The 25898-nt window shown below is 38.5% G+C and overlaps 1 protein-coding gene across 10 annotated transcripts in view; it reads right to left on the minus strand.

Moving 5' to 3' along the window:
• Positions 1-3419: 3419 nt before the first annotated feature.
• Positions 3420-25898, minus strand: part of PREX2 (phosphatidylinositol-3,4,5-trisphosphate dependent Rac exchange factor 2) — a 298158-nt gene continuing 275679 nt past the window's right edge. For all 10 annotated transcript variants that reach the window (XM_082363375.1, XM_082363371.1, XM_082363367.1 and 7 more), the window contains 3 exons: positions 23174-23276; positions 9912-9979; positions 3420-3753 (listed from right to left, as the gene is read on the minus strand). In XM_082363375.1, the coding sequence (XP_082219501.1) occupies positions 3708-3753; positions 9912-9979; positions 23174-23276 (217 nt within the window). In that variant the 3' untranslated portion in view covers positions 3420-3707. The remainder of the gene's footprint in view (positions 3754-9911; positions 9980-23173; positions 23277-25898) is intronic.

A 25898-nucleotide genomic window follows, 5' to 3' on the forward strand; every position in this document is an offset into this window, starting at 1 on the left:
TAACGAAAGAATACTTTGGTGTTCTAATAGCAAATCTATTATTTTCAAATACATAGAGTAACTAACTCAAGTGAATGCTTCCAAGTCAATAAACATTAGTTTTGCTGTTAAAATGCGTCCAAAGGGTTGAAAATAGTTTGGTTTCTTAAATGAGTTAATATCCCCTAAGGATTTTTTTACCCATTCATTTTCTTGGCTTTTACAGTTAGTGCCAAGGTCAGTATCATTTCATTCTGAATTTAACTATCACAAAATTTAAATTAATAGAGTCAGAACCAATATCAATATAATGTCATATGTATCATAGTATCATGAGAAATTAACCTACTTTTAAATTGAACATTGTTGCTGCAATAACAGTGGCCACTGAACACACAGTGAATCTAAGCCACTGGCAGAATGTGATTTGAAAAGACAGAAAATAGTGTGAGACTTCTAAAATGGGGATATTGGTTCATAAAATAAAGCTTATACTCTAAATTCAAAATTACATATCCAATATAAGTAAAACTAGTACAAAGGTTCCTCCCTTCCTTCCTTCCTCCATCTTTCTTTCTCTCTTCCTTCCTTTCTTTCTTTCTCTTTCTTTCTTTTTCTTTCTTTCTCTCTCTCTTTCCCTCCTTCCTTCCTTCCCCCTTTCTTTCTTTCTTGATAAATGTAATGGAAGTAGATGCAAAATTCTAGTCTCTTCAAATTACTCACACTTTCAATAATATATTAAATTTTGTAATACTTAATGAGAAAACTTTATAAGATATGATGGAATGTTTAAGATTTACTGACCATGAATGACTAGTTAACAAGTATTTATGAATCAGTCCCATATTAAGAACCCAAATCTCTAGGTGTGACCTTCCCTTTTAGGTGGAGAGAGGCAGATGTCCAAACTCAGAACTTCAAAGTCGGCAGAACTTGGAAGAACTGTTAGCAGGCTTTTGTAATGTTTAAAGGTTCACTGCTTGCAGAGGAGTATGTGAGCATTGAGGTAAACCCATTCTAAAAACTCAAGGCCAGTCTATGGTCATACCACCCTGAACATACCCGATCTCATCTAAAAACTCAAGGTCAGTTAAATGTCCGACGTCACACAGAGGTACATCATGGTGTTGAAGAGTAGTCTTTATTAATTCACTCATTTGACATTTTTTACTGTTATCACTGTTTTGGAATCATAGTCAAATTTTATGTAATGTACTATTTCAGACTTTCAAAACATATCTAAAACTGTTATCTTCAATTATGAGGGAGATATCATGTTTTTTCAGATTGCAATAGCATTGGGTTACCTCATAATGTGTATCCAGAATGGTAAAATGTCCAGGAAATCCTATGGTTTTCATATATTAAAGGCATTTTACACATTTCCATTCACTTTTTTCTCAATATAAGATGTATAATTTAATGGCCCACCACACATAACTCCAACTTTACTAACAAATAATTGGCAATATTACATTTCCTATATTAATAAGGAAAAGCAGCACAATGTATTAAGAAGGCAATGTATTTCCTACCACTTGTCAGCCATGTGATCTTGGGCAAGTCACTGGACTATTCTTTGCTATACTTCCTCAACGGTAAAATGGGGGTGATGCAAAGAATATCACCTCAAATCACCATTAGGATTAATGAAGCAATAACAACAAAGTATGGGTGAAGCACCTGGAGGTATTGCTTGGCAGGCAGAAATTACTTAGGTTTTAGCTACAGGTTTTATTACAATCAAAAATCACAGTGACTGATGGTAATATAAGTCATCACTAACTTTTGAGATTTTAATAAGTGCCAAGCACTCTGATAGATGGTACACTTACACCATGTTTAACCCTTAAAACAATATTAAGTAACCCTATTACACAGAGATTAGATCTTAAAATATGCTAATTTGTAAATACTACAATAGCAGATGGTTTTCCCCTATGAAACAGCAAAGTACGACTGAAATGTTTAAGTGATCCCTTCATGCCTCTAAAAAGGAACACTATTTCTAGGGTAGTGATTAGAAAACAGTAATGACAACATGAAAAGTACTTGCTAGTTAATCAGCTTTACTCACTCATTAGCCCTGTGTTAAATGTAATCAAATTTTCAGTACAGGAAAATCACAATTTACTAATTTCATGGACCTTCGGGATCACTTGCAATAGTATCAAGAATGTTAAACCCCTGAAAGTGAAGAAAATGTTTCATGTAGATATTTATATTAATAAGGTCATATCTTCATTAAATTCAAGGTGTTCAACTTTTTCTCTGAAATCTCTGATGTTGGTTTCTTTATTTTGCATTATAGATGTGTACTTGTCATGAAAGTCTTAAGTGCTTCTGTGCTGAATAACATTTATTATTAATTTGACCAGTATATAAAGGCCTCATGTATACGCAACGCAGTATTTCTGTTATTCAATACACAACTGTTAGTGATGAAAGTTTTTTTAATAAGTGTTTGAAAACTATTATCAAATTTCATAAATTAAAATTTCATAATGGTTTGTATATACTTTAGTTATGAAAAGCATTTCACATAAGAAATTAGTCTAAATCCACCTAAGTATCACAATCACAGTAAGGGCATTTTAATTGTTTTGAAAATTACAGATTTAAAATCAATATTACTATATTCACTATGCTAAAAAAAACAATGTTATTCTATCAATGTAGAAAGGATAAACATTATGTAAACTTTAGAATGAAAATAGAATACACCTTGCACTTTCATAAATTATCAAGGTCTCTAATAGTCCTTTTAAAGTTCAACAAATAAAGCTTTATTTTCTCATCTTATATATATATTACCTTGACAGAAAAACACTCGGCATGGTGTATTCTTTTAGGAGTCTGATGTCTCATATGAAAGCCTTTAATAAAATAAGAGCTTTAGAGATGTTTCAAATTTAAAGGTTGACTTTTTAAACAGGCTTATTTTTCCCTCCTTCACCCTCGTCTTCCTTCCAACCCTCCCCAATCCCTGCCTCTCCCCATCTCCTGGACATCTACGGAACAGCATCAGGACTCCGCCCAAGGAAGCCACGCCCACTTCAGAAACCAAGGACAGCTGGCTCCCTGGAACTGTCCACGAGCACAAGGGGTCCCTGAAAGCAGCTGGAAGAAGGTCTTGCTGGAGACCTCAGTCAGCTCTCTTCTCCTCTACTGAGAAACACTCCCTCAGAAAGAGTAAAGGATGCTCTTCACCTTTCACCCGCAAGCTACTTTCTCAGATGCAAGTGGGAGACAGAAAACCTAAGACACCCGGTCTCTACTGTCTGTCACATTTCTGTGTGATGAGCTGGAAAGCGTGACCACATTTCTTCAATGACAGACTTCTTCAAACGGAAATATCCAACACAACACGCTCCATTTGGAGAAGATGAAAGCAAACACAATACAATAATTTTAATAAATGGGAAAGGGAGGCACAATGGTTAATGTTTTACCTCTGATATTTTTTTATGTAATCTCCAGGGATGAATAATTCACATTAACACACATGAAAGATCGGTTTGTGAAGCTGAGTTGTCTGAATGGACTTCCATCCATTTCCAGCACAAATATCTAAGTACAAGCTGAACATTAGTTATTTACACCATGATGAAAGACCAAGAGAAAAAAATCCATGTTTTTATGTTGAGTGGAGAATATTTAGCCAGCACGTTCTTTGTCTAGTCCAGTGTTCAGAAGCTTCTGCTTGCCTGGTTCCTTGGAGATTCTCCTCATTCTTCTCCAACTGGGGGAGGAGGCTCGCACAGCTTGTACAGCCTACAAAAGGCATGGGAAGGTGTGACAACAGCCCGGCATATTGACATTGCTTGACATGTTTTTATTTGTATAACAAATACATTGACAATAATTTCTTGGTTTGGGAGTCAGTCATGATCATATCACCAATTTCACTAAAAATTGCCTGTGCATTAGCAAACTCCAAAATTCCGGTTCTGCTATTACAAAACACCAGTGTCTCTTTGCACATCTAGATGCCTGTTGATTAGGCAATGCTGCCGTTTTTACACCAGCTGCTTCTGTTCCAGGGCTGCCAACACAGGCTGCTCACCTTGCTGGTAGCAAAAGCGATTCTCCGAATTCTAGGAGATGATAATTACCATCATGTCTATCATGATGATCTTGTAGCAAGATAGCATCTACCTCTTAGGGGTAACTGATTTTCTGACTTGTCTTAGAAATTTGCTTCATTCTGTACCATCCTGGTGGTGCTGGCAGTTTGTCATGGCTAGGCTGATGTGGCACAGTCCTGAGGCCTGAATATCAAGGCACAATTAGCTGGTGTTTCCTAAGGAATACTTGTCCAGCTCTGCCCACACTGTCACTCATCTGTCAATAGAATCAGGTGGAGATTCAAGTGGATTAAGGAATCCATTTGAACTGGCAGAGATGCTCCAAGATGCTCTCCCTTTGCATCGCAGGTCTAGTTTTTTGAAACCATACAGCATGAAGGCAAAGCTCAGGGGACTGAACTAGTGGGATTATACAAATTCTAGGGCTCCACGTTTTTCTGAATGGTTGAATCCTAACTCCAGAACTCAAATAAAGGGGGATATAACCACTGCAACAGTAATACCCAGGGCACACCCATTATTAAGGCAGAACCTGAGAGAATACAAGCTGATCTAAGGTGGCTGGTTGTAAGCCTGTAGTCCCCAGTGATGCCCATGGCCACGCTGGTCCTACTTCAGAGCTTTGTCTGATGATCTAAAAATTTAAGGTGCAGATTTCAACTTTGCTCCATTTTAAAAGCACTCCAAACCCAGGAATCGCTGCGGTGACTCACTCTCTTTTACAGATGAAATTGAACACACTTTAAATGAGTTGTTGACAAATTTATCAAATTATAAATTTCCTCTCCCTTCAACATTTAATCCCATGGTCATTCGAAATCAAAGGGGAGAGAATGAAAAGGATTTAATATGGAGTTAGAAACCTTGTTAACAAAATGAACTTTCCCACTCTGGAAACACAGAGAAGAAGTTACTGCCTTTGGAGTCTGGAAGGTGGTTAATACTGTACATGTCATCTCCATGGAAGAAAATGAACGCTGAAATAAGGACATCTCAAGTCAGAAAACTTATTTCATCCTTCCCGGAGAAAAGAGTACATTAAACTGAGCTGATATTCTTCAAAGCTGCTTTTGCAGCTGAAGGATATGGTGTTGCTTCAAATTGCGTTCCCAGGGCTGGAATAATAGAATGATGGGAAAGTTCTTCTCCTCTTTAATTTCTACCATTTTATTTCCCTGAAAGTGCTGCTTAATGAGTGAAAAGTCACAGTGGACTTACTCAAGTAGAACAGGAACAGTCAGCTGGGTGGCAAATGTCCTATGCCTTGAGATCTGGGCTAAGACGTCACTTTCCATTACCTTGCACTGCACGTTTCCACATAATTTAACTAATGCCACTGGGTAGAGCAGTCTTTGCAATGTCTGTCTCGCAAATTGGAGAAAAGGCTACTCCCTGTGATCACCTAATAAAATAATAGCTCTGGGTACCGCAGAGCTGGGCAGATTCAGCTTTTGGGGAGGCTTCTTGGAAGTAACTCAGGGTTATCTGAGTTCAGACACATCTGTAATGGAAATTGTGGGGCTTTGGGAATTGAGCACAGGCAGATGAAGTTTGTAAGTAAAATGTAATAGGTAAGAGTTGGACTTTTGCTCTCTGCTGAGGCATTTGCTTTTTGTCAGCTAAACAGTTAGGTCATCGGAGGACTTTGCCCAACATTTTGGAGCCCCTGCCGTATTCACATCCCACTCGTGCACATCAAGGGCCCTGCACGAAAAACGTTTGTTTCTGGCTCCACTTTCTCCTTTTCCTGTTGGGCTCAGGCAGCCATCCTGGAGCTGGTATTTCCAGCCCAAATTCAAGTCTGCAGAGAATAGAACCTTCAAACTTCAGTCTATAGATCATGCCCTTCATCTTTCTACATGGCACAAATAAAACCTGTGTTAAAGGAGACCACAAAGTGAATGCCTCTATTCAAGGCTAAATTATCAATAACACTCTGACCCAAGGCAATTCTCCCAATTTAACAGAGGGCAAAAACTGTCTCAGAGAAGATAAATAACCTGACTAAATAAGGTCACCTGGCAGGGACGGGACCCAAAATCATTTTTTTCACTTGTAACCACTACAATATGCTGTCTCCCAAGTATGTAAATAAAGAAAATCAAATTTTCATTACACAATAGTTTCCAAAGTGTGCAATGCAATAGAAAATAAGACCAGTGCGCCATTACATCTGGAATGTAATATTTGGTTCTTGGTGAAGATATGTTTATTGTTCTGGCCAGTCAATACATGCTAGTTACAAGGAGGAGGAACCTCATTTGCAGAGCCCACAAATACATCTCCATATGGATGCCCGGCTGCACTTTACTGCAATACCGCCACATCAAGCTCATCATCTTTCGCACGCATGCTCTTTTCCTCCATCTACTATCTCAGTGACTAGAACCTTTCACCATTGTCATCCAAGCCAAAGATTTGGTGGTCATCCTAGAGTCTTCCTTTTCACTCACTTCCTACATCCAATTAGTGTCCAAAGCATCTGCTGCCTTCAGTCTTAGTTGTCCCCAAATGGCTCCTCCTAACGTTGCCAGACATAAATTCTAAAATCCAAATCTTCCAGAAAGATTGTTTATTAGTGGCTCCTTATTGTCTTCAAGTTAAAATCAAGGCTCTTCAATATCTTGCACAAGTCTCTTCCTGATCCAGCCCCTGCCTATGTCTCCAGCCTCACCCTGCATCATTCTTAAATCACATTCAACCATCAGTCATAGAGATCTAGGTGTAGTTCTCAGAACGTGATGTGTTCTCTAGGCATTGGTGTCACTGCATCAGCTGAGGAAGACATTGATTACCATGCTGACTGGGGAAGGAATACTCTGCAACCTCTCCCCTCCATCCTTAGGCTGAGTTATGTGCCCCTTCTCTGTGTTCCCATGGCAATCTGTGCCATTCCTGTCATGGTTCTTTTTTTTAAATTGAAGTATAGTTGCTTTACAGTATTGTGTTAGTTTAAGGTGTAGAGCATAGTGATTCAGTATTTTTGTGGATTTATTCCATTATAGGTTATTACAAGATAATGGGTGTAGTTCCCTGTGCTATACAATAAATCCTTGTTGTTTATCTACTTTATATACAGTATTTGTATCTATTATCCTGTATGTCTAATTTGTCCCTCCCTCTTCCCTCTCCTCTTTGGTAGCCACAAGTTTGTTTTCTATGTCTGTGAGTCCCATTCTGTTTTACATACACATTCATTTGTATTATTTTTTAGATTCCACATATAAGTGATATCACATAGTATTTGTCTTTCTCTGTATGACTAATTTCATTCAGCATAATATTCTCTAGGTCCACCCACATGGCTGCAAATAGCAGAATTTCATTCTTTTTTATGGCTGAGTAATATTCCAATGTGTGTGTGTGTGTGTGTGTGTGTGTGTGTGTGTGTATGTATACACACACACACACACACACACACACATCTTCTTAAGTCAGTTTGTCTGTTGATGGGCATGGGTTGATTCCATGTCTTGCTATTGTAAATAGTGCTGCTATGAACATTGTGGTGCATGTATCTTTTTGAATTAGTGTTTTCGTTTTTTCCAGATACATGCCCAGGAGTGAAATTGCTGGATCATATGGTAGTTCAACTTTAGTTTTTTAAGGAACCTCCATACTGTTTTTCATAGTGGCTGCACTGTCATGGTTCTTATCACACACACACACACTGTATACTAGTTTCATTTTATTCAGTTGTTGCTCTATGACACCTCACTGACTGGTAGAGGGGATTATGTCTTTATCCCTAGCTTTTATCAAAGTGCCTGACATCTACAAACACACAGCAGAAATTCAACATATGTTTGCTGAGTGAATTTTTAAAAAATGAAAGGCAGTGAATGGAGAAAGGAAAACTATAATAGAGATTCGTTGGGGATTTGAGTCAAATACTATGTCAGTCAGAGACAGCAAACTTTATCTCTGTGAAGATGTTTCCAGAAACATTACCCGAGTCTTGCCTTGGAGGGCCTGGCCCTGAGAGACAAATGTGTTCTTCACTTTGCTCTCTTTGGGGCAGGAACCCTGGCTCCCAGATGGGAGGGATCCCAGATGCTCTGTGGTACTTAGTACCCTCTCTGCACCCTCACAGAGTGCTTCTCACTCTCTCCCTTTTCTTGTGGTTGTGTTTCACTCAGCCCTCTTTAACTGAAAGTTCCTTGAGGGCCGGAACTATTTCTGTCTCATGCTTACATTCTCCATGGGGCACAGCAGAATGCTTTTCATTTCTTAGGTCCTCTATAAATGTTTGTAGAATGAATGAAAGCATAACTAAAATTGAAAAATTACTCTAGATTTCTCTCTCAGGGCTGTTACCCCCTTGTAAAATATGTCAACTTTAGAATTGGCAGGTTTTATTGTGTTTCAAGTGTTTTAAACGTAACCCAATAAAAAACAAAGTGAGCTCATCAGTTTCTTTTCTCATATTGAGCTTACACACTGGTTTATTGATCAGGGTGCTTAAGTCTTATCCCCACTGTTTATTAGTGTTTATAAGCCCCAGCTAAGAAGACCTCGCTGAGCCATTATATTGTTTTCTTATTGGAATTTTAAAGCTTCACTGGGTTTATTATCCAAATATACCATGACTGCTAAGGTGCTGGAGAGATAATGCCTACGTGAAATGATTCTTTAGCAACAGAAAGTCTTAGATTCTAATCTAATCAACTATGAACGATAACATTAACAAGACTTGAGGATTAAAGAGAGTTAGGAGCCAGCACTGAAAATAAATGCGATTAGAATATGAGCCCTCCATCTACTTTCAGGGGGAAAATGTTTTCCCTTTTGCAAGTACTTTCACTACCCACATACTTTTTCAGAATGAAATAGAACTTCATAAATGCTGCAGTCATCATTCTCACTCTGGTAGTTGCTTTGTAAATAGAAACAAAGAGTGTCTCATCTGTGACAGTGCTTGGAGGAGGCTACTTTTTGTTAAAATGCAAATGTATAAAAACAACCAAATGTAAAAGCAATTATTTAACTTTGCCCTACTTCAAGATAGATGGCTGCCTACCCTAATGTCACCAGGGAAATCAAATCTTTGATGGCTGTTCCCATGTTTATTTATTTTAAAGGTGGATTACAGTCCTTTCTTATGATGATATGTGCGCTGTGAACATTTGGTAGAATGACAAACAAAAAGCTCATTCATTCATTCATTCATGCATTCTTGAAATCAGTTCAAATATTCTATGTAGGCACTATGTAGGCACTATGATGGGTGATAAATAAAATCCAAAAAGAATATTCCCTGCCTCTAAAGAATTCTTATTCAGGTTAGGCAGAGAGACATGGAACAATACACTGCAACACATCAGGGCTATAATGGATCAATACACAAGAGGTTAAAGGGAACACAGAGAGGAAGAAAACTCAACCAAAGCTTCGAGGAGAAAATGGTACCTAAGTTGGGTTTTGTGCTTATGTAGCAGTTTTTCATACAGACACAGATGGGACAGGTGATCGTGCCAGAGGGAACAGCACATGTGATCATAGAAGTATAAATGGAAATGGCATCTTGGTGGTTTGGCACAGTTGGAATACAAATTTCAGTAGTACTTGTGCGGATTTTTGTTTTTGAATTCATGAAGGAATTTGAAAAATAGAATAATGTTGATAATGTTACCTCTAAGTTTGCTTCACCTAAAATTTCATTTAATCTGAGAGCATTTAAGCCTAATCACATTTTGCCACCAAATGCTTACAAGGCTGAGTTCCATGAGTGTATTCAGTACTACACTGGGCGTATCCTGGGGTCGTTGCATTAGCTGTAAGTGACACTGTCTGGGAAATGGTGGCAAGTCCTCTGGGAAAGAGTAGATATGGGGAGTCACTCACCTCGGAGCAGACTGTGGGGTCCGGTCCCTGACTCCCAAATTCTTTGCTGTGTTCTGAACTCGTGCTCCCTGAAAGAAGTAAGGACAATCACTTTTAGTTCTGCATTGTATTAGTAACCATTTAACATACCATTAACATTTGAGTGTAGAGTATTGATTGCAACAATATATTTATATTTAACATCAAGAGAGACTCGATGAGGAGAAAGAAATCATAATCTGAGCATTTTCAGAATTAATACTTTTAAGCATCAAAATACACTGATGTGTTGTTTCAAAGGATTGATACTTATTTCAAAAGCCATCTAAATCATTTCAAAGTAAGGTAAAATGACAGCTTCCTGTTCACTATCTCATCTACGTCTTTATTCAATATTTAAGCAATTAACTTTTAAGACACTGAAAACAGGAAAGGAGCATACTAGAAATACCTGCTCTGTGTCCCCACTTTCCTGGAACGGAAATCACAGTTCTATCATATGCATACAGCCTGTTTTGTCCTTAGCTGAATATTTAGCTATTTTAAACTTCATATTATTTATCAAGAAAATCTTTCCTTAAACAGTTTAAAGCAATTTCTGGACAAGGCATATGCATGTGGATCTCTGAAATATAAGAATTCTGCCTCAGAGTTTATAGTACAAAGATAACATGCTTTAGCAATGAAAAAGTCTTTGCAAATCTGTCAAGTTCATGAATATTCATTGTTCAGTTCCTAAGGGGAATGAGTTACTACATAGAAGCAAACACCAGGGTTTGGGGCTGAGTATAAATGGAGGAGAGTGGTTTAAAAACCCAAAACTCTCTCCCTGCTACTAAATTCTGATGGATGGGAAGGGAAGAAAGAAAAGGAGAAAAGAAAGAAAGAAAAAGAAAAGAGTATATTCTCTCAAGATGGACCAAATAAAGGAAAGCAAATAGGGAAAAGGGGATGTGTATGGCAAAAAAACAGATGGGAAGAAATTTAGGAATTGCAGTTATGAAGTTAAAAAAAACTCTTTCTTTTGAAGTAATTTTAGACTTAGAGAAAAGTTTACAAGCAGAACAGAGAGGTCACATACTTTACCCACCAGGTAAACTCCCTCTAATTTTAAGCCTTCACTTAATCACAGTATGATGATCAAAACCAGGAAATGCTATTAGCTAAGCTGCATGTCTTATTCACAGTTCCCCATTTCCCTCCACTAATGTCCTCCTTTTCTATCCCAGAATCCAATCCAGGATCCCACACTGCATTTTGTCTTTGTATCTTCATGGTCTCCTCCAATCTGGGACAATTCCTCAGGCTTCCTTGGTCTTTCATGACCTTAATACTTGGGATGAGTACTGGTCATTGTTTTGCAGAATGTCTCTCAATTTGGGTTTGCCAGATGTCTCCTTATGATTAGATAGAAGATATGTATTTTGGGCAAGAAAATCACAGAAGTGATGCTGTATCTTCATAGTGCATCATATCACTGAGGCTGATCATCATTGTACCATATAATGTCCAAAAGTCTTGTCACCAGTGACATTAACTCTCATCACTTGGGTAAGGTGGTGTCCACCAGATTTTTCCACTGTAAAGTCACCAGCTTTCTTTTTGTACTTAATAAATCTGTTGCGAGAGAAACTGTGAGACTATGCCCATATCCTGCTTCTCTTCAAACTTGTGCTCACTGATTTTAGCCTCTGTTGGTGCCTCTTGCCCACATCAATACCACTGTAGTGTTTGTGAACTGGAATGCTTCTGTAAAGAAGAGTTATCCCTTCTCCCCAAACTATTTATGTATTCAAGTATTTATTTAAATCAGTATGGATTCATGGCTATTTATTTTATCCTATGAATTATAATCCAACATTTTTATTATTAGTAACATTTTGTTGTTCAAATTGTTCCAGTTTTGGCCACCGGGAACTCCTTCAGTTTGCTTCTCATGGCCTGTTCATATAACCACCAGCATTTTTGAGTACCTGTTTATTTTCTGGCACCTCAAGATGCTCCAGGCTCATCTTTCCTGTCTCAGCTGGGAATTAACCTCTTCTCCAAGAATCCCTGGCTCTTTTTTTTTTTAATAGATCTTTATTGGAGTATAATTGCTTCACAGTACGGTGTTGGTTTCTGTTGCACACCAAAGTGAATCAGCTGCATGCATGTATATGTCTCCATGTGCCCTCCCTCTTGAGCCTCCCTCCCATCCTCCTTATCCCACCCCTCGAGGTCATCGCAAAGCACCAAGCTGATCTCCCTGTGCTATGCCGCTGCTTCCCACTAGCTAACTATTTTACATTCGGTAGTGTATATACGTCGATGCTACTCTCACTTTGCCCTAGCTTGCCCCTCCCACCTCGTGTCCTCAAGTTCATTCTCTATGTCTACATCTTATTCCTGCCCTGCAACTAGGTTCATCAGTACCATTTTTTTTCTTTAGATTCCATATATATGCGTTAGCATATGGTATTTGTTTTTCTCTTTCTGACTTACTTCACTCTGTATGACAGACTCTAGGGCCATCCACCTCACTACAAATAACTCAATTTCGTTTCTTTTTATGGCTGAGTAATGTTCCTTTGTATATATGTGCCACATCTTCTTTATCCATTCATCTGTCGATGGACACTTAGGTTGCTTCCATGTCCTGGCTATTGTAAATAGTGCTACAATGAACACTGTGGTACATGTCTCTTTTTGAACTATGGTTTTCTCAGGGTATATGCCCAGTAGTGGCATTGCTGAGTCATATGGTAGTTCTATTTTTAGTTTTTTAAGGAACCTCCATACTGTTTTCCATACTGGTTGTATCAATTTACATTCCCACCAACAGTGCAAGAGGGTTCCCTTTTCACCACACCCTTTCCAGCATTTATTGTTTCTAGATTTTTTGATAATGGCCATTCTGACCGGCGTGAGGTGATACCTCATCGTAGTTTTGATTTGCATTTCTCTAATGATTATGATGCTGAGCATCTTTTCATGTGCCTCTTGGCCAACTGTATGTCTTCCTTGGTGAAATGTCTACTTAGGTCTTTTGCCCATCTTTTAATTGGATTGTTTGTTTTTTTGATATTGAGCTCCATGAGCTGCCTGTATATTTTGGAGATTAATCCTTTGTCTGTTGTTTCATTTGCATATACTTTCTCCCATTCTGATGGTTGTCTTTTTGTCCTGTTTATGATTTCCTTTGCTGTGTAAAAGCTTTTAAGTTTAAATAAGTCCCATTTGTTTACTTTTGCTTTTATTTCTGTTACTCTAGGAGGTGGGTCAAAAAAGATCTTGCTGTGCTTTATGTAAAAGAGTGTTCTTCCTATGTTTTCCTCTAAGAGTTTTATAGTGTCTGATCTTACATTTAGGTCTTTAATCCATTTGGAGTTTCCTTTTTGTATGGTGTTAAGTAGTGTTCTAATTTCATTCTTTTACATGTAGCTTTCCAGTTTTTCCAGCACCACTTATTGAAGAGGCTGTCTTTTCTCCATTGTATGTTCTTGCCTCCTTTGTCGTAAATTAGGTACCCACATATGCATGGGTTTATCTCTGGGCATTCTATCCTGTTCCATAGATCTATATTTCTGTTTTTTGTGCCAACCATACTGTCTTGATTACTGTAGCTTTGTGGTATAGTTTGAAGTTGGGGAGCCTGATTTCTCCAACTCCATTTTTCTTTCTCAAGATTGCTTTGGCTATTTGGGGTCTTTTGTGTTTCCATATGAATTGTAAAATTTTTTGTTCTAATTCTGTGAAGAATGCCATTGGTAGTTTGATAGGGATTGCACTGAATCCGTAGATTGCTTTGGGTAGTAGAGTCATTTTCACAATATTGATTCTTCCAATCCAAGAACATGGTATATTTCTCCATCTGTTTATGTCATCTTTGATTTCTTTCATCAGTGTTTTATAGTTTTCCAAGTACAAATCTTTTGTCTCCTTAGGCAGGTTTATTCCTAGGTATTCTATTCTTTTTGCTGCAATGGTAAATAGGAGTGTTTCCTTAATTTCTCTTTCTGGTTTTTTGTTGTTGGTGTATAGGAATGCCAGAGATTTCTGTGCATTAATTTTGTATCCTGCAACCTTACCAAATTCATTGATTAGTTCTAGTAGTTTTCTGGTGGCATCTTTAGGATTTTCTATGTATAGTATCATGTCATTTGCAGTGACAGTTTTACTTCTTCTTTTCCAATTTGTATTCCTTTTATTTATTTTTCTTCTCTGATTGCCATAGCTAGGACTTCCAAATTTATGTTGAATAAGAGTGGTGAGAGTGGACATCCTTGTCTTGTTCCTGATCTTAGTGGAAATGCTTTCAGTTTTTCACCATTGAGTATGATGCTTGCTGTGGGTTTGTCATATATGGCCTTTATTATGTTGAGGTAGGTTCCCTCTATGCCCATTTTCTGAAGAATTTTTATTATAAATGGGTGTTGAATTTTGTCAAAAGCGTTTTCTGCATCTACTGAGATGATCATATGGTTTTTATTCCTTAATTTGTTAATATGGTGTATCACATTGATTGATTTGCATATATTGAAGAATCCTTGCATCCCTGGGATAAATCCCACTTGGTCATGGTGTATGATCCTTTTAATGTGCTATTGGATTCTGTTTGCTAGTATTTTGTTCATGATTTTTGCAACTATGTTCATCAGTGATATTGGTCTATCGTTTTCTCTTTTTTGTGATATCTTTTTCTGGTTTTGGTATCAAGGTGATGCCGGCTTTGTAGAATGAATTTGGGAATGTTTCTCCCTCTGTAATTTTTGGAAGAGTTTGAGAAGGATCAGTGTTAGCTCTTCTCTAAATATTTGATAGAATTCGCCTGTGAAGCCATCTGGTTCTGGACTTTTGTTTGTTGGAAGATTTTAAATTACAGTTTCAATTTCAGTGCTTGTGATAGGTCTGTTTATATTTTCTAATTCTTCCTGGTTCAGTCTTGGAAAATTGTACCTTTCTAATAATTTGTCCATTTCTTTGTGCTTGTCCATTTTACTGGCATAGAGTTGTTTGTAGTAGTCTCATAATCTTCTGTATTTCTGTGGTGTCAGTTGTGATTTCTCCTTTCTCATTTCTAATTTTATTGATTTGTGTCCTCTCCTTTTTTTTCTTGATGAGTCTGATTAAGGGTTTATCAATTTTGTTTATCTTCTCAGAGAACCTGCTTTTAGTTTTATTGATCTTTGCTATTGTTTTCTTCGTTTCTATTTGACTTATTTCTGCTCTGATCTTCATGATTTCTTTCCCTCTACAGACTTTGGGTTTTCTTTGTTCTTCTTTCTCTAGTTGTTTTAAGTGTAGGGTTAGATTGTTTGAGATTTTTCTTGTTTCTTGAGGTGGGATTGAATTGCTATAAACTTCCCTCTTAGAACTGCTTTTGCTGCATCCCATAGGTTTTGGGTCATTGTGTTTTCGTTGTCATTTGTTTCTATGTATTTTTTAATTTCTTCTTTGATTTCTTCAGTGATCTCTTGATTACTTAGTAGCACACTGTTCAGCCTCCATGTATTTGTGTTTTTTACAGTTTTTTTTCCTGTAATTGATTTCCAATCTCATAGTGTTGTGGTCAGAAAAGATGCTTGATATGATTTCAATTTTCTTAAATTTTCCGAGGCTTGATTTGTGACCCAAGATGTGATCTATCCTGGAGAATGTTCCATGTGCAGTTGAAAAGAAAGTGTATTCTGCCACTTTTGGGTGGAATATTCTGTAAATATCAATTACATCTATCTGGTCTATTGTGTCCTTTAAAGCTTGTGTTTCCTTATTTATTTTCATTTTGTATGATCTGTCTGTTGGTGTAAGTGGGGTGTTAAAGTCCCCTACTATTATTGTGTTACTGTCAATTTCTCCTCTCATGGTTGTCAGCATTTGCCTTATGTACTAAGGTGCTCCTATGTTGGGTGCATAAACATTTATAATTGTTATATCTTCTTCTTGGATTGATCCTTCGATCATTATGTAGTGTCCCTCCTTATCTCTTGTATCAGTCTTTATTTTAAAGTCTATTTTATCTGATATGAGTATTGGTACTCCAGCTTTCTTTTGATTTCCATTTGCATGGAATATCTTTTTCCATCCCTTCACTTTCAGTCTGGATGTGTCCCTAGGTCTGAAGTGGGTCTCTTGTAGACAGCATATACATGGGTCTTCTTCTTGTATCCATTCAGCCAGTCTGTGTCTTTTTGTTGGGGCACTTAATCCATTTACATTCAAGGTTATTATCGATATGTATGTTCCTATTACAATCTTCTTAATTGTTTTGGGTTTGTTTTTGTGGGTCTTTTTCTTCTGTTGTGTTTTCCCCCCAGAGAACTTTCTTTAGCATTTGTTGTAAAGCTGGTTTGGTGGTGCTGAATTCTCTTAGCTTTTGCTTGCCTGAAAAGCTTTTGATTTCTCCGTCAAATCTGAATGAGATCCTTGCTGGGTAGAGTAATCTTGGTTGTAGGTTTTTCTCTTTCATCACTTTAAGTATATCCTGCCACTCCCTTCTGGCCTGCAGAGTTTCTGCTGAAAACTCAGCAGATAACCTTATAGGGATTCCTTTGTATGTTATTTTTTGTTTTTCCCTTGCTGCTTTTAATATTTTTTCTTTGAATTTAATTTTTGTTAGTTTGATTAATATGTTTCTTGGTGTGTTTTTCCTAGGGTTTATCTTGTATGGGACTCTCTGTGCTTCCTGGACTTGGGTGACTATTTCCTTTCCCATGGTAGGGAAGTTTTCGACTATAATCTCTTCAAATATTTTCTCAGACACTTTCTTTTTCTCCTCTTCTTCTGGGACCCCTATAATTCGAATGTTGGTGCATTTAGTGTAGTCCCAGAGGTCTCTGAGTGAGATTGTCTTCAATTCTTTTTATTTATTTTTTCTTTATTCTGCTCCTTGGCAGTTATTTCCACCATTTTGTCTTCCAGCTCACTTATTCGTTCTTCTGCCTCAGTTATTCTGTTATTTATTCCTTCTAGTGTATTTTTCATTTCAGTTGTTGTGTTGTTCATCTCTGTTTGTTTGTTCTTTAGTTCTTCTAGATCTTTGTTAAACATTTCCTGTATTTTCTCAATCTGTGCCTCTATTCTATTTCTGAGATTCTAGATCATCTTTACTATCATTACTCTGAATTCTTTTTCAGGTAGATTGCCTATTTCCTCTTCATTTATTTGGTCTTGTAGGTTTTTACCTTGCTCCTTCATCTGTGACATATTTTTTTGCCATCTCATTTTTTTTTTTTATGAGTGGAATTGTGTTCCTGTCTTACTGGTTGTTTTGCCTGACGCTTCCAACACTGGAGTTTGTAGGCTATTGGATAGAGCTGGGTCTTGGTGATGCGATGAGGACCTCCGTGAAACCTCACTCCGATGAATATTCCCTGGGGTCTGAGGTTCTCTGCTAACCCAGTGGTTTGGACTCAGAGCTCCCACTGCAAGAGCTTCAGCCCGACCCCCGGCTCATGAACCAAGATCCCGCAAGCCACATGGGATGGCAAAAGATAATAATAATAACAATAACAAAGTAAAAAATAAAATTAGACTAGGAAACTAACAGATATGTTAGAAAGAATCTAAAAATAAAATTATAGATGAATCAACAACTGGAATGTACAACAGTACCACAATAATAACAAAAGAGGGGGAGGGAAAAGAAAAGAAAAGGGGAGGGAAGGCCTTGGCTGTGGAGGGCGGGGCCTAAGCAAGGGTGAGGTTTGGGTGGTGGGCGGGGCCTATACTTAAGACCTTCCAGGCTGGAAAAGGCCCTGGAGGCTGTGGGGGGTGGGGCTTAGGCTCAAGATACAGAAGGGGCCAGGCGTGCCCCCCACCCCTGGTCTCAGAGGGCTGGGGACCTCACCTGGGAGCCTAGCAGGCTCCCTGGGCCCGAGTGGGCGGGGTAAACACCCTCCGTTCTTCTCCTGTTCCTCCTGGAGGGCATCTCCCGCGTGCCTCTCCTGATCTCCCCGGCCTCAGAGGCACCGATCCTGTCTGGCCTCCACTTCTCCTCCCCCCTTATTCCCCCCATGTCCTACTGGTTCACTTGGGGGTTCCTCCTGTCTCCTTGGGCCTCAGGGTCTCCCACCAATGGCCGGCAGGCACCCTAGTTGTGGGGAGACACTAACTTGGTGTCTTCCCACACCGCCCGAATCCCTGGCTCTTTTTAATGGAGAATGATATTTAGAACTCAAGATCTGGACACTGGGTATGCCCATTACTACTACTGGTGTGTAACTGCTTCTAGGTCTTCTCAGTGGTCTGTGCTAGTTGATTAGTGTAAACGTACTCAAACATCTATATTTATTTCTACATCTATCCATATCTCTGTGTGTGTGTATGTGTGTATGTGTCCATGCATTCAAGCTGACACTTCTGGTTCCAATCCAGTACCCCAGGGTTCATTCTAAATTCCAGGCTTCTCCCTTTCCTTATTTGTAACTTCTTTCTCAGACAGTAAGAAACCTGACTCTCAATATTTACAATATACTTACTTATTTGTTCAGTCCTACCAAAGACATTAACTAGTTTTAAAATCTCTAAGTCATATTCCTGTGAGAAATAGATTTACTAACTGGAGTATGGTATTTTTGTATAATTATTTTTGTCTTTAGTCTCATGATATTCCATTAAATAATTTCTAGAAAGATTTTTGCTTAAAAGGTTTCAAATAAAATTGAAGCTCATCATGCTGAACACATCTGCTGGTATACTCCATTTGGAATTCAGCCATATAATTCTTCTTATAATCAATGTGCCAGCGACTTGCATTTTTATACCTTGCTCATGTTTTCCCTCTACTAAACACCCTCTCTGTCCTTTTCCCTACATGTCTGCATCACATTTACCCTCCAAGGCCCAAATCAATTATTGGTTGGTCATTCACTATATTAGGTACTGTTTTAAGTGCATTCAGTATTCAAGCCTCACAACAACAGTATGAAGCAAGCATTATACCATTATTATCCTTGTCTTAATAATGAAGAAACGAAGCAACAGAGAAGCTAAGAGTCTTGCTTCTAATCACACAGACAGTAAACACTGGAGCTGGGATTCAAGCTGAGGGTGCGTGGCCCTAGAATCTGTGCTCTTGGCTACTATCACATATTTACTTTCTGCATGAAGCCTTTTTCTAGTTCTCCTAGGTAGAACTAATTCATTGACTAAACATCACTTAGCATTTACTCTATACTGGGTATTAATGTAGAAACCAGTGATACCATCATGACATACACTCGGTGTCCCAGCCATTCAGGGGCTCACGGTCCACTCGTTTACTTGTTCCCTGTTTTACATCCTCATGCACTGAGGTTGTGCACCCCGGAGAGCACTTGCCTGTGGGTGCACCATGATGATTTGCCCACACATGTCCACCATGAGGCTAGGCAAGAAGCTCGTCGTCCCTGATCTTTGTTCTTAGTGCTCAGTATAAAGCCCTGATGCTGGAGGTCAGGAGACAGAATTCTTCAGAATCCAAATTTTTATTAAAAAGGTCAGAAAAGAATTTGGGGTAGACTTCTACCAAAAAATACTTGGAACATATCATTTAGAGGATAGGAGACTTTAAGCTTATAATGTAACTTAAAGCTTCTACCTCAAACCATTTCTTTTTTTTGGCCACACTGCATGGCATGCAGGATCTTAGCTCCCCATCCAGGGATCGAACCCGTGCCTCCTGCATTGGGAGCACGGAGTTTTAACCACTGGACTGCCAGGGAAGTCCTCAAACCATTTATTAATCATATCAGTTGGTTATGTAAAAATGGTTCCTAGGATTATTATAATCATTACCCACAAATTGCACGGGGCATAGTACCTTTCCCTTCTTTTATCTTTTCTTCTAACTCAACCAGATAGTTAAAACAACTCTATTAAAACTACATACATGAAATCTGTTCTTGAAAACTATAGAGTTGGCCACCCTATTTGTGGGTTTTGCATCTGCAGATTCAATCAACTGTGTCATTGATCCACAGGTGGTTGAATCCGTGGATGTGAATCCACGGATTCAAAACCTGTGGATAAGGGGGGCCAACTGCATTCATTGTGCTCCTCCACCACTTTATGTAAAGGACTTAAGCATCCAAGGACTTGTTATCTGTGGGGGCTCCTGGAACCAAACCGTGGCAGATATGGAGGGAGGTCTACACTGCAATTAGAAATAAGAACAGTAAATCGTGCTGAAAAGCTCCTTGTTCTTCAAAAAGAAACTAAAGATCTTAGAAAATATTATTCATTAACCAGGTAAACATTCTAACCATTCTGTCTCTGGAAAGCTGAATCTAAACGATTAAAAGACAGAAGGGTCAGAAAAGTTAGATTTTTGATTCACACTTGTGTTCGAACTACTCAGATCCCACATGGGTAAGAGTTGGCTTGTAGACTGGATCCCAGACATTAATCCCACGGTCTGTAACTGCTGAATACTGGAAAGAGGATCGGCCACAGAAGGAATATTGCAAAAATCTCCTCTGGGCACCAGTCCACCCCAATTTCTATGAAGAGAGGACCTGAGGCTCCATGATCTTTCACAAAGAAGGCAGAAATCAGGTCTTTGTCTGAGAACCACTTGAGGGTGTCATAACTTGGAGCAGAGAAACAAGCAACATAGGAAGGAAGCTACCCATCCTAAATGGATTTATTAACAAAAAAGAGGAGGAGGGAGTGATAAACACTGAAAAATACTGCAGTTTAGAAATCAACTTACAAACTTCGTAAGTTTTCAGTCTTTTAAAATTATACTTTATAAATATATAAGATATATTAATAACTAATAATTAACTAATCATTTATTATTAGTTAATTAATATACAAATAAATTTTAAAGAGGCTTGAACCAGTTAAATAAGTCATTAAGGCCTAGGTAATATTGTTTTTACTTTTCCCATCTTTATCTTATCTATCTCAGTTTTCAGTTGTAAGAAGTTAAAGGTTTTGATTATTCAAATCCACGTAGTAAGAATGTATATGTAGCCAACTCATAATGACCTCTTTACTAGATTATTCTTAAAAAGATCAATTATCGGGGCTTCCCTGGTGGCACAGTGGTTAAGAATCCGCCTCCCAATGCAGGGGGCATGGGTTTGAGTCCCGGTCCAGGAAGATCTCACATGCTGCAAAGCAACTAAGCCCATGCGCTGCAACTACTGAGCCCGTGTGCCACAACTACTGAAGCCCATGCGCCTAGAGCCCGTGCTCTGCAACAAGAGAGGCTGCCACAATGAGAAGCCCACGTACTGCAACGAAGAGTAGCCCCTGCTCAACGCAACTAAAGAAAGCCGTGCACAGCAACGAAGACCCAACACAACCAAAAATAAATAAATAAATAAATAAATAAATAACTTTATTAAAAAAGAAAAAAAAAAGATCAATTATCAGTCTCTTAGTCTTGCTGTAAACCTCATTTTGAGAGGGCTCCTCCAAGTCTTACTGCAAACTCACTCTAACAGCAACAGAGTGAAACAGAAAGCTTAATCTCTTGCTGTATGTTTTAGCACCCAAATCCCAATCCTGATATGGATAATCACAAGTTTACTTTGATCTACTTTTTAAAACCAAATTTGAATATCTACCAAAAAAATCCTTCCCAAACCTGCTGGCATTTGCATCTGTATTTGCCCTTCTCCAGCTGAACCACACTGCGTCATGTGCTTCTCACGGATCTGACCTTTACTTAGCAAATCCCTCTTGGACCTTGTGAGATCTTGGTTTTCAATATTCAGCTCTGCAGTTCTCAACCCGAAGCACCAACATACATGTGCTTGCTCTACCTCATCTCTGCAGACCCCAGGCTGGGCGCTGGCCTCACTCAGGACTGCTTCAATGGATTTTTCTTTTGACTTGGTTGACATTCTGTAGTGTAATCTTGGGAGCAAATCCATAGGGATTTATATGTTTGCCTGAGAGTCATACATGAAGTCTTTAGTAAATAAAGCAGACATAATTACAAAAGCGTATCTTAAAAATTAAGCCACTCACTATCACTGGATAATTCAAACCCAATCAGCAAGTAAAGAGATTTGTTAAATCAATTTTTTGAGGTAGCCCTAATAAAAGGTGGCAGAATAAAATATAAAATTGATGTTTTTTAACTCTTTTGTCTCTCTATTGACTTGTGGTTTTTCTACTAGATTAAGCACATTTTCCTAATAATCGGTACATTGGAGGTTAGTGCATTTTTGTTAACTATTTAAAGAATCTTAAGGGTTCAAAACCAAACTACCACACTTAAAATACTATTGAGCTATTGTACAGAAAGTTCAGGGAATTCCCTGGCGGTCCAGTGGTCAGGACTCCGAGCTTTCACTGCTGAGGACGCAGGTTCAATCCCCAGTCAGGGAACTAAGATCCCGCAAACCGTGGGGCACAGCCAAAAAAAAGAAAGTTCATTCACTTTGTAAGAGTGTATTCTCACCTATAAGTACTTCAGTGACCTAAAGACAGTCCAAAGGCAGCTCTTCACCTTCTGCAGGAAAATCTGAGGTACGTGCTTTATCTTCAGAATAAGGCACAAACTTCTTATCACCGTGTGGAAGTCCCTTTGAGATCTCCAGAAGCAAGCAGGGCCCTCAACTCTGTCCTCTTCTTCCTTGCCCCTCCCCTTTCCCCAGTCTATTCCCCAGCCTTCCTAAATCACCTGCCTTTCCCAGAAAATGTCACATGTCCTTCTTTTTTTAATTAATTAATTAATATATTTATTTTTGGCTGCATTGGGTCTTCGTTGCTGCACGCGGGTTTTCTCTAGTTGAGGCGAGCAGGGGCTACTCTTTGTTGCGGTGCGCGGGTTTCTCACTGCAGTGGCTTCTCTTGTTGCAGAGCATGGGCTCTAGAGCACAGGCTCAGTAGTTGTGTCTCACGGGCTCTAGAGCGCAGGCTCAGTAGTTGTGGCGCACGGGCTTAGTTGCTCTGCAGCATGTGGCATCTTCCTGGACCAGGGCTGGAACCCGTGTCCCCTGCATTGGCAGGAGGATTCTTAACCACTGCGCCACCAGGGAAGCCCACATGTCCTTCTGTCTTGTAGTTTACACTGCCCCACATCCACTCCTGTCCATTTGCCTGGCCACCTCCCCTTCTTCCGTCAGGTTACCTCTTAGACTTCCCTTTTCTCAGGTTGTCTAAGCTTCTTGGAGAACCCTCAGAGAGATGCCTGCGTGGTCTTCTTCCCCAGGAATCAGTGTTTCTTGTTCACCACTCACTTTCTGAGCCTGGAAAAGTGCCTGCCACATCCAGGTACCTGTCAGACACCTGATAAATGAACCAAGGAACCTTCAAATCCAGGGCGTGAGAAACAACTTCCTAAAATGTGTTGTGAGACTCACCTGCTTCCGCATCACATCTGTAGCCTGCATGATGTAGCAAGGAGGCAGTCCGTGGCTTCTGGCCAGAATGATGGCCTGCTCCAGGGTCACGCTCAGGGTGCACCTGCGGGCAAAGGCAAGGGCAAGTCAGACTCCACCGGTCCCCATTAAGCTCTTCGAGACAGCTGGGGCTGCTAATGAAGGGTGGAACAGTATGCCTCCTGGGAGAAGAACTCATTTTTCCCTGGGTATCTCCCATGTACTCATGAGGTACCCATGTTAATAAACTTCTGTCGTTTTTCTCTTGGTAATCTGTCTTTTGTTACAGGGGTCTCAACTAAGAAGTCAGAAGAGTAGAGGAAAAATTATTTTTCCTCTCCCACATGAATTTCAAAATCAAATAGCACCAGCCAAGTTCAAAACAACTAGACAATAGACCACTGATTTTTCTACACAGAACACCTGTTTAAAAATAGATTATAGAAATACACTGCTGGGGTCCTAAATTAAGTATTTCAATTGAAAACAAACCCATAATGAACTCTGTTGAGAGAGTATATACACAGAAAATTAAGTAAGCAGAATTATAATAAATTTTATTATCAGATATGAATCTTTACTGGTATTTCATGTAATTTAAAAGAAATGACTTACTAATATCTTTCATTCATGTTTACATATTCATAGTTAATAGAATTATACTGATTTATACCCATTATCTTAGAAAAAAGTGAAATTAATATTCACTAAGGTCAGAATTTTTTTTAAAAAGTGTGTTTTTCTTGGACCCAATCCAAAAGACTAACACTTTGAAAAGGAACTTTTAATGAGTTATTCAGCAATGTGGTGTCCAGAGCAGCCCCGAGAAAATTCAGAATTCAGCACCCAAATTCACTGATTGGTGAGCCTTGGTCCTCTTCCTTCCCTTTAGGGCATTTCTTTTACTTTCCTCCACATTTTTCTCTATAGCAACAATTAGGGAGCTAAGAACCCTCTACATTTGATAATATTTTCAGGTGCTGGTCTCTGAATTGTTTTTTTAGGGGTACTTTCTGCATACATTCCATAAAAATGTTCATTACTTTTAGATGTTTTTCCTAACATCTATATTAGTGGATTTTGTTTCACTTCATTTTTCAATTTATTAGTATTTTGATTGTTTTTTCTCCACTTTTGCAATTACCTCTCTGTGGTTTGGTATTTTACAAATGTATTTTACTAGATCTGTTTAGTTTTTCCCTACAAATGAAAGTTCTACAGTGCAATTATATATGAGGAATATCGAACTCATTTATCCCTGGTTGTGAGGCTGTACCACAGAAGCCCAGTACACCTGGTAGATTCAGATACAGATGACTTACAAAAAAGAGGAGAAACGGATTTAAAACATTACTGCTGTAATTTTAGAAAGAACCTGACAAAATGCAACTTTATTATTACAATAATTGCATTCTAAGGAGAAACACGATCAGTTCCATTGGCTGTTAAATGACGTGAAAAGCGGCTTCCTCGTTAACATTAACAGAGAACTCTTTAGAAAGCATTAAGAACACATATTCACATGGGCTAAAGTTTTATAATTAACTTCTAGTAGTATACGATATTTATAAATATTTAATGTACGAGTCTGACAATAATATAAAATTGTATATTACATGTACCTGCATGTATATGCCGATGCAAGCCAAGAACTATAATTGACAGTTCATGTTCAAAAAAAATCAAATTTTTACAAAGCATTTAATTGTCAGCTAACTCAACACACCATAACCTTTTTCTCCTCCTTAAGGTCTCCTCTACTCCAATTTTAAGTCCTTACTGATCCTAACATTTTAATCAGTAATGCTCATTACACCAGCTGAATGAAGCTAAGAAAAAAATCTTTATCTTTTTCTAATCATACTGAAATATGTCTCTGCTTCCTGATAAAGCCTGACTTGCCCTCATCAACTTACAACAAACACTTACTCATTGTGAAGGACCTTTAACAGGAAGCCTGTAATTTTTATCCATTTTCTTAACCTTTTTAAACTGATTTATTTCTCTCTACTTCAAGCTGTAGTAAACAGCAGTACAGCAGCAAATTATCTGCCAGAGACTTTAAAAGATTTTACTGTAATCTTCTGATCAATCAACGTGGCCCGTAACATGCTCTCGGACAGGGTACCTCAAAGTGTCACACCTTTAGAACCAATCACATGTACATCATCTAATAGAAAAATCTAGCTTAAAATGGATACATAAGTTTTATTTCACCAGCATATCAAGAGAAGATGGCTTCGTCTATACTTGCCTTTTTGTACTAACCACTGTGTATATTCCAATTAGGTCCCACCATTAATTTGAAATTTTTAAAAAGTGAAAAAATTTAAAAGAGACAGCCAGGTCAACGAGGGAAATATTGCCTATTCGATTAACAGTTGATTTATCCAATGGAGGCCTAGTTTTTTCATCGCAGCATCACAGAGTTCCATTCTCCTAAATTAAGCATGTGGAAGAGTGCCAGCGCTAAGCCCACAACTCTGCTTCCAATATACTATTATTCGCCTCATAGCTTTTTATCTTCTCTCAACTATCTCAATCTGAATGTCAAATGGAAAAATTCAGCATTTGCAAGAAGCATTTTGATTCTGGCATTCTCTGAAAGACTCCAGATCCAGAGAGTGGCACCTGGTTTTTTCATGGTGCATAAATATATACTCAGAGTCAGGCTTTACAAGAGATCATTTGATTTTATAGGTACTTC

The sequence above is a fragment of the Balaenoptera borealis genome (genome assembly GCF_965194805.1).
Source record: "Balaenoptera borealis genome assembly, chromosome: 17".
In the NCBI taxonomy this organism is placed as follows: Eukaryota; Metazoa; Chordata; class Mammalia; order Artiodactyla; family Balaenopteridae; genus Balaenoptera; species Balaenoptera borealis.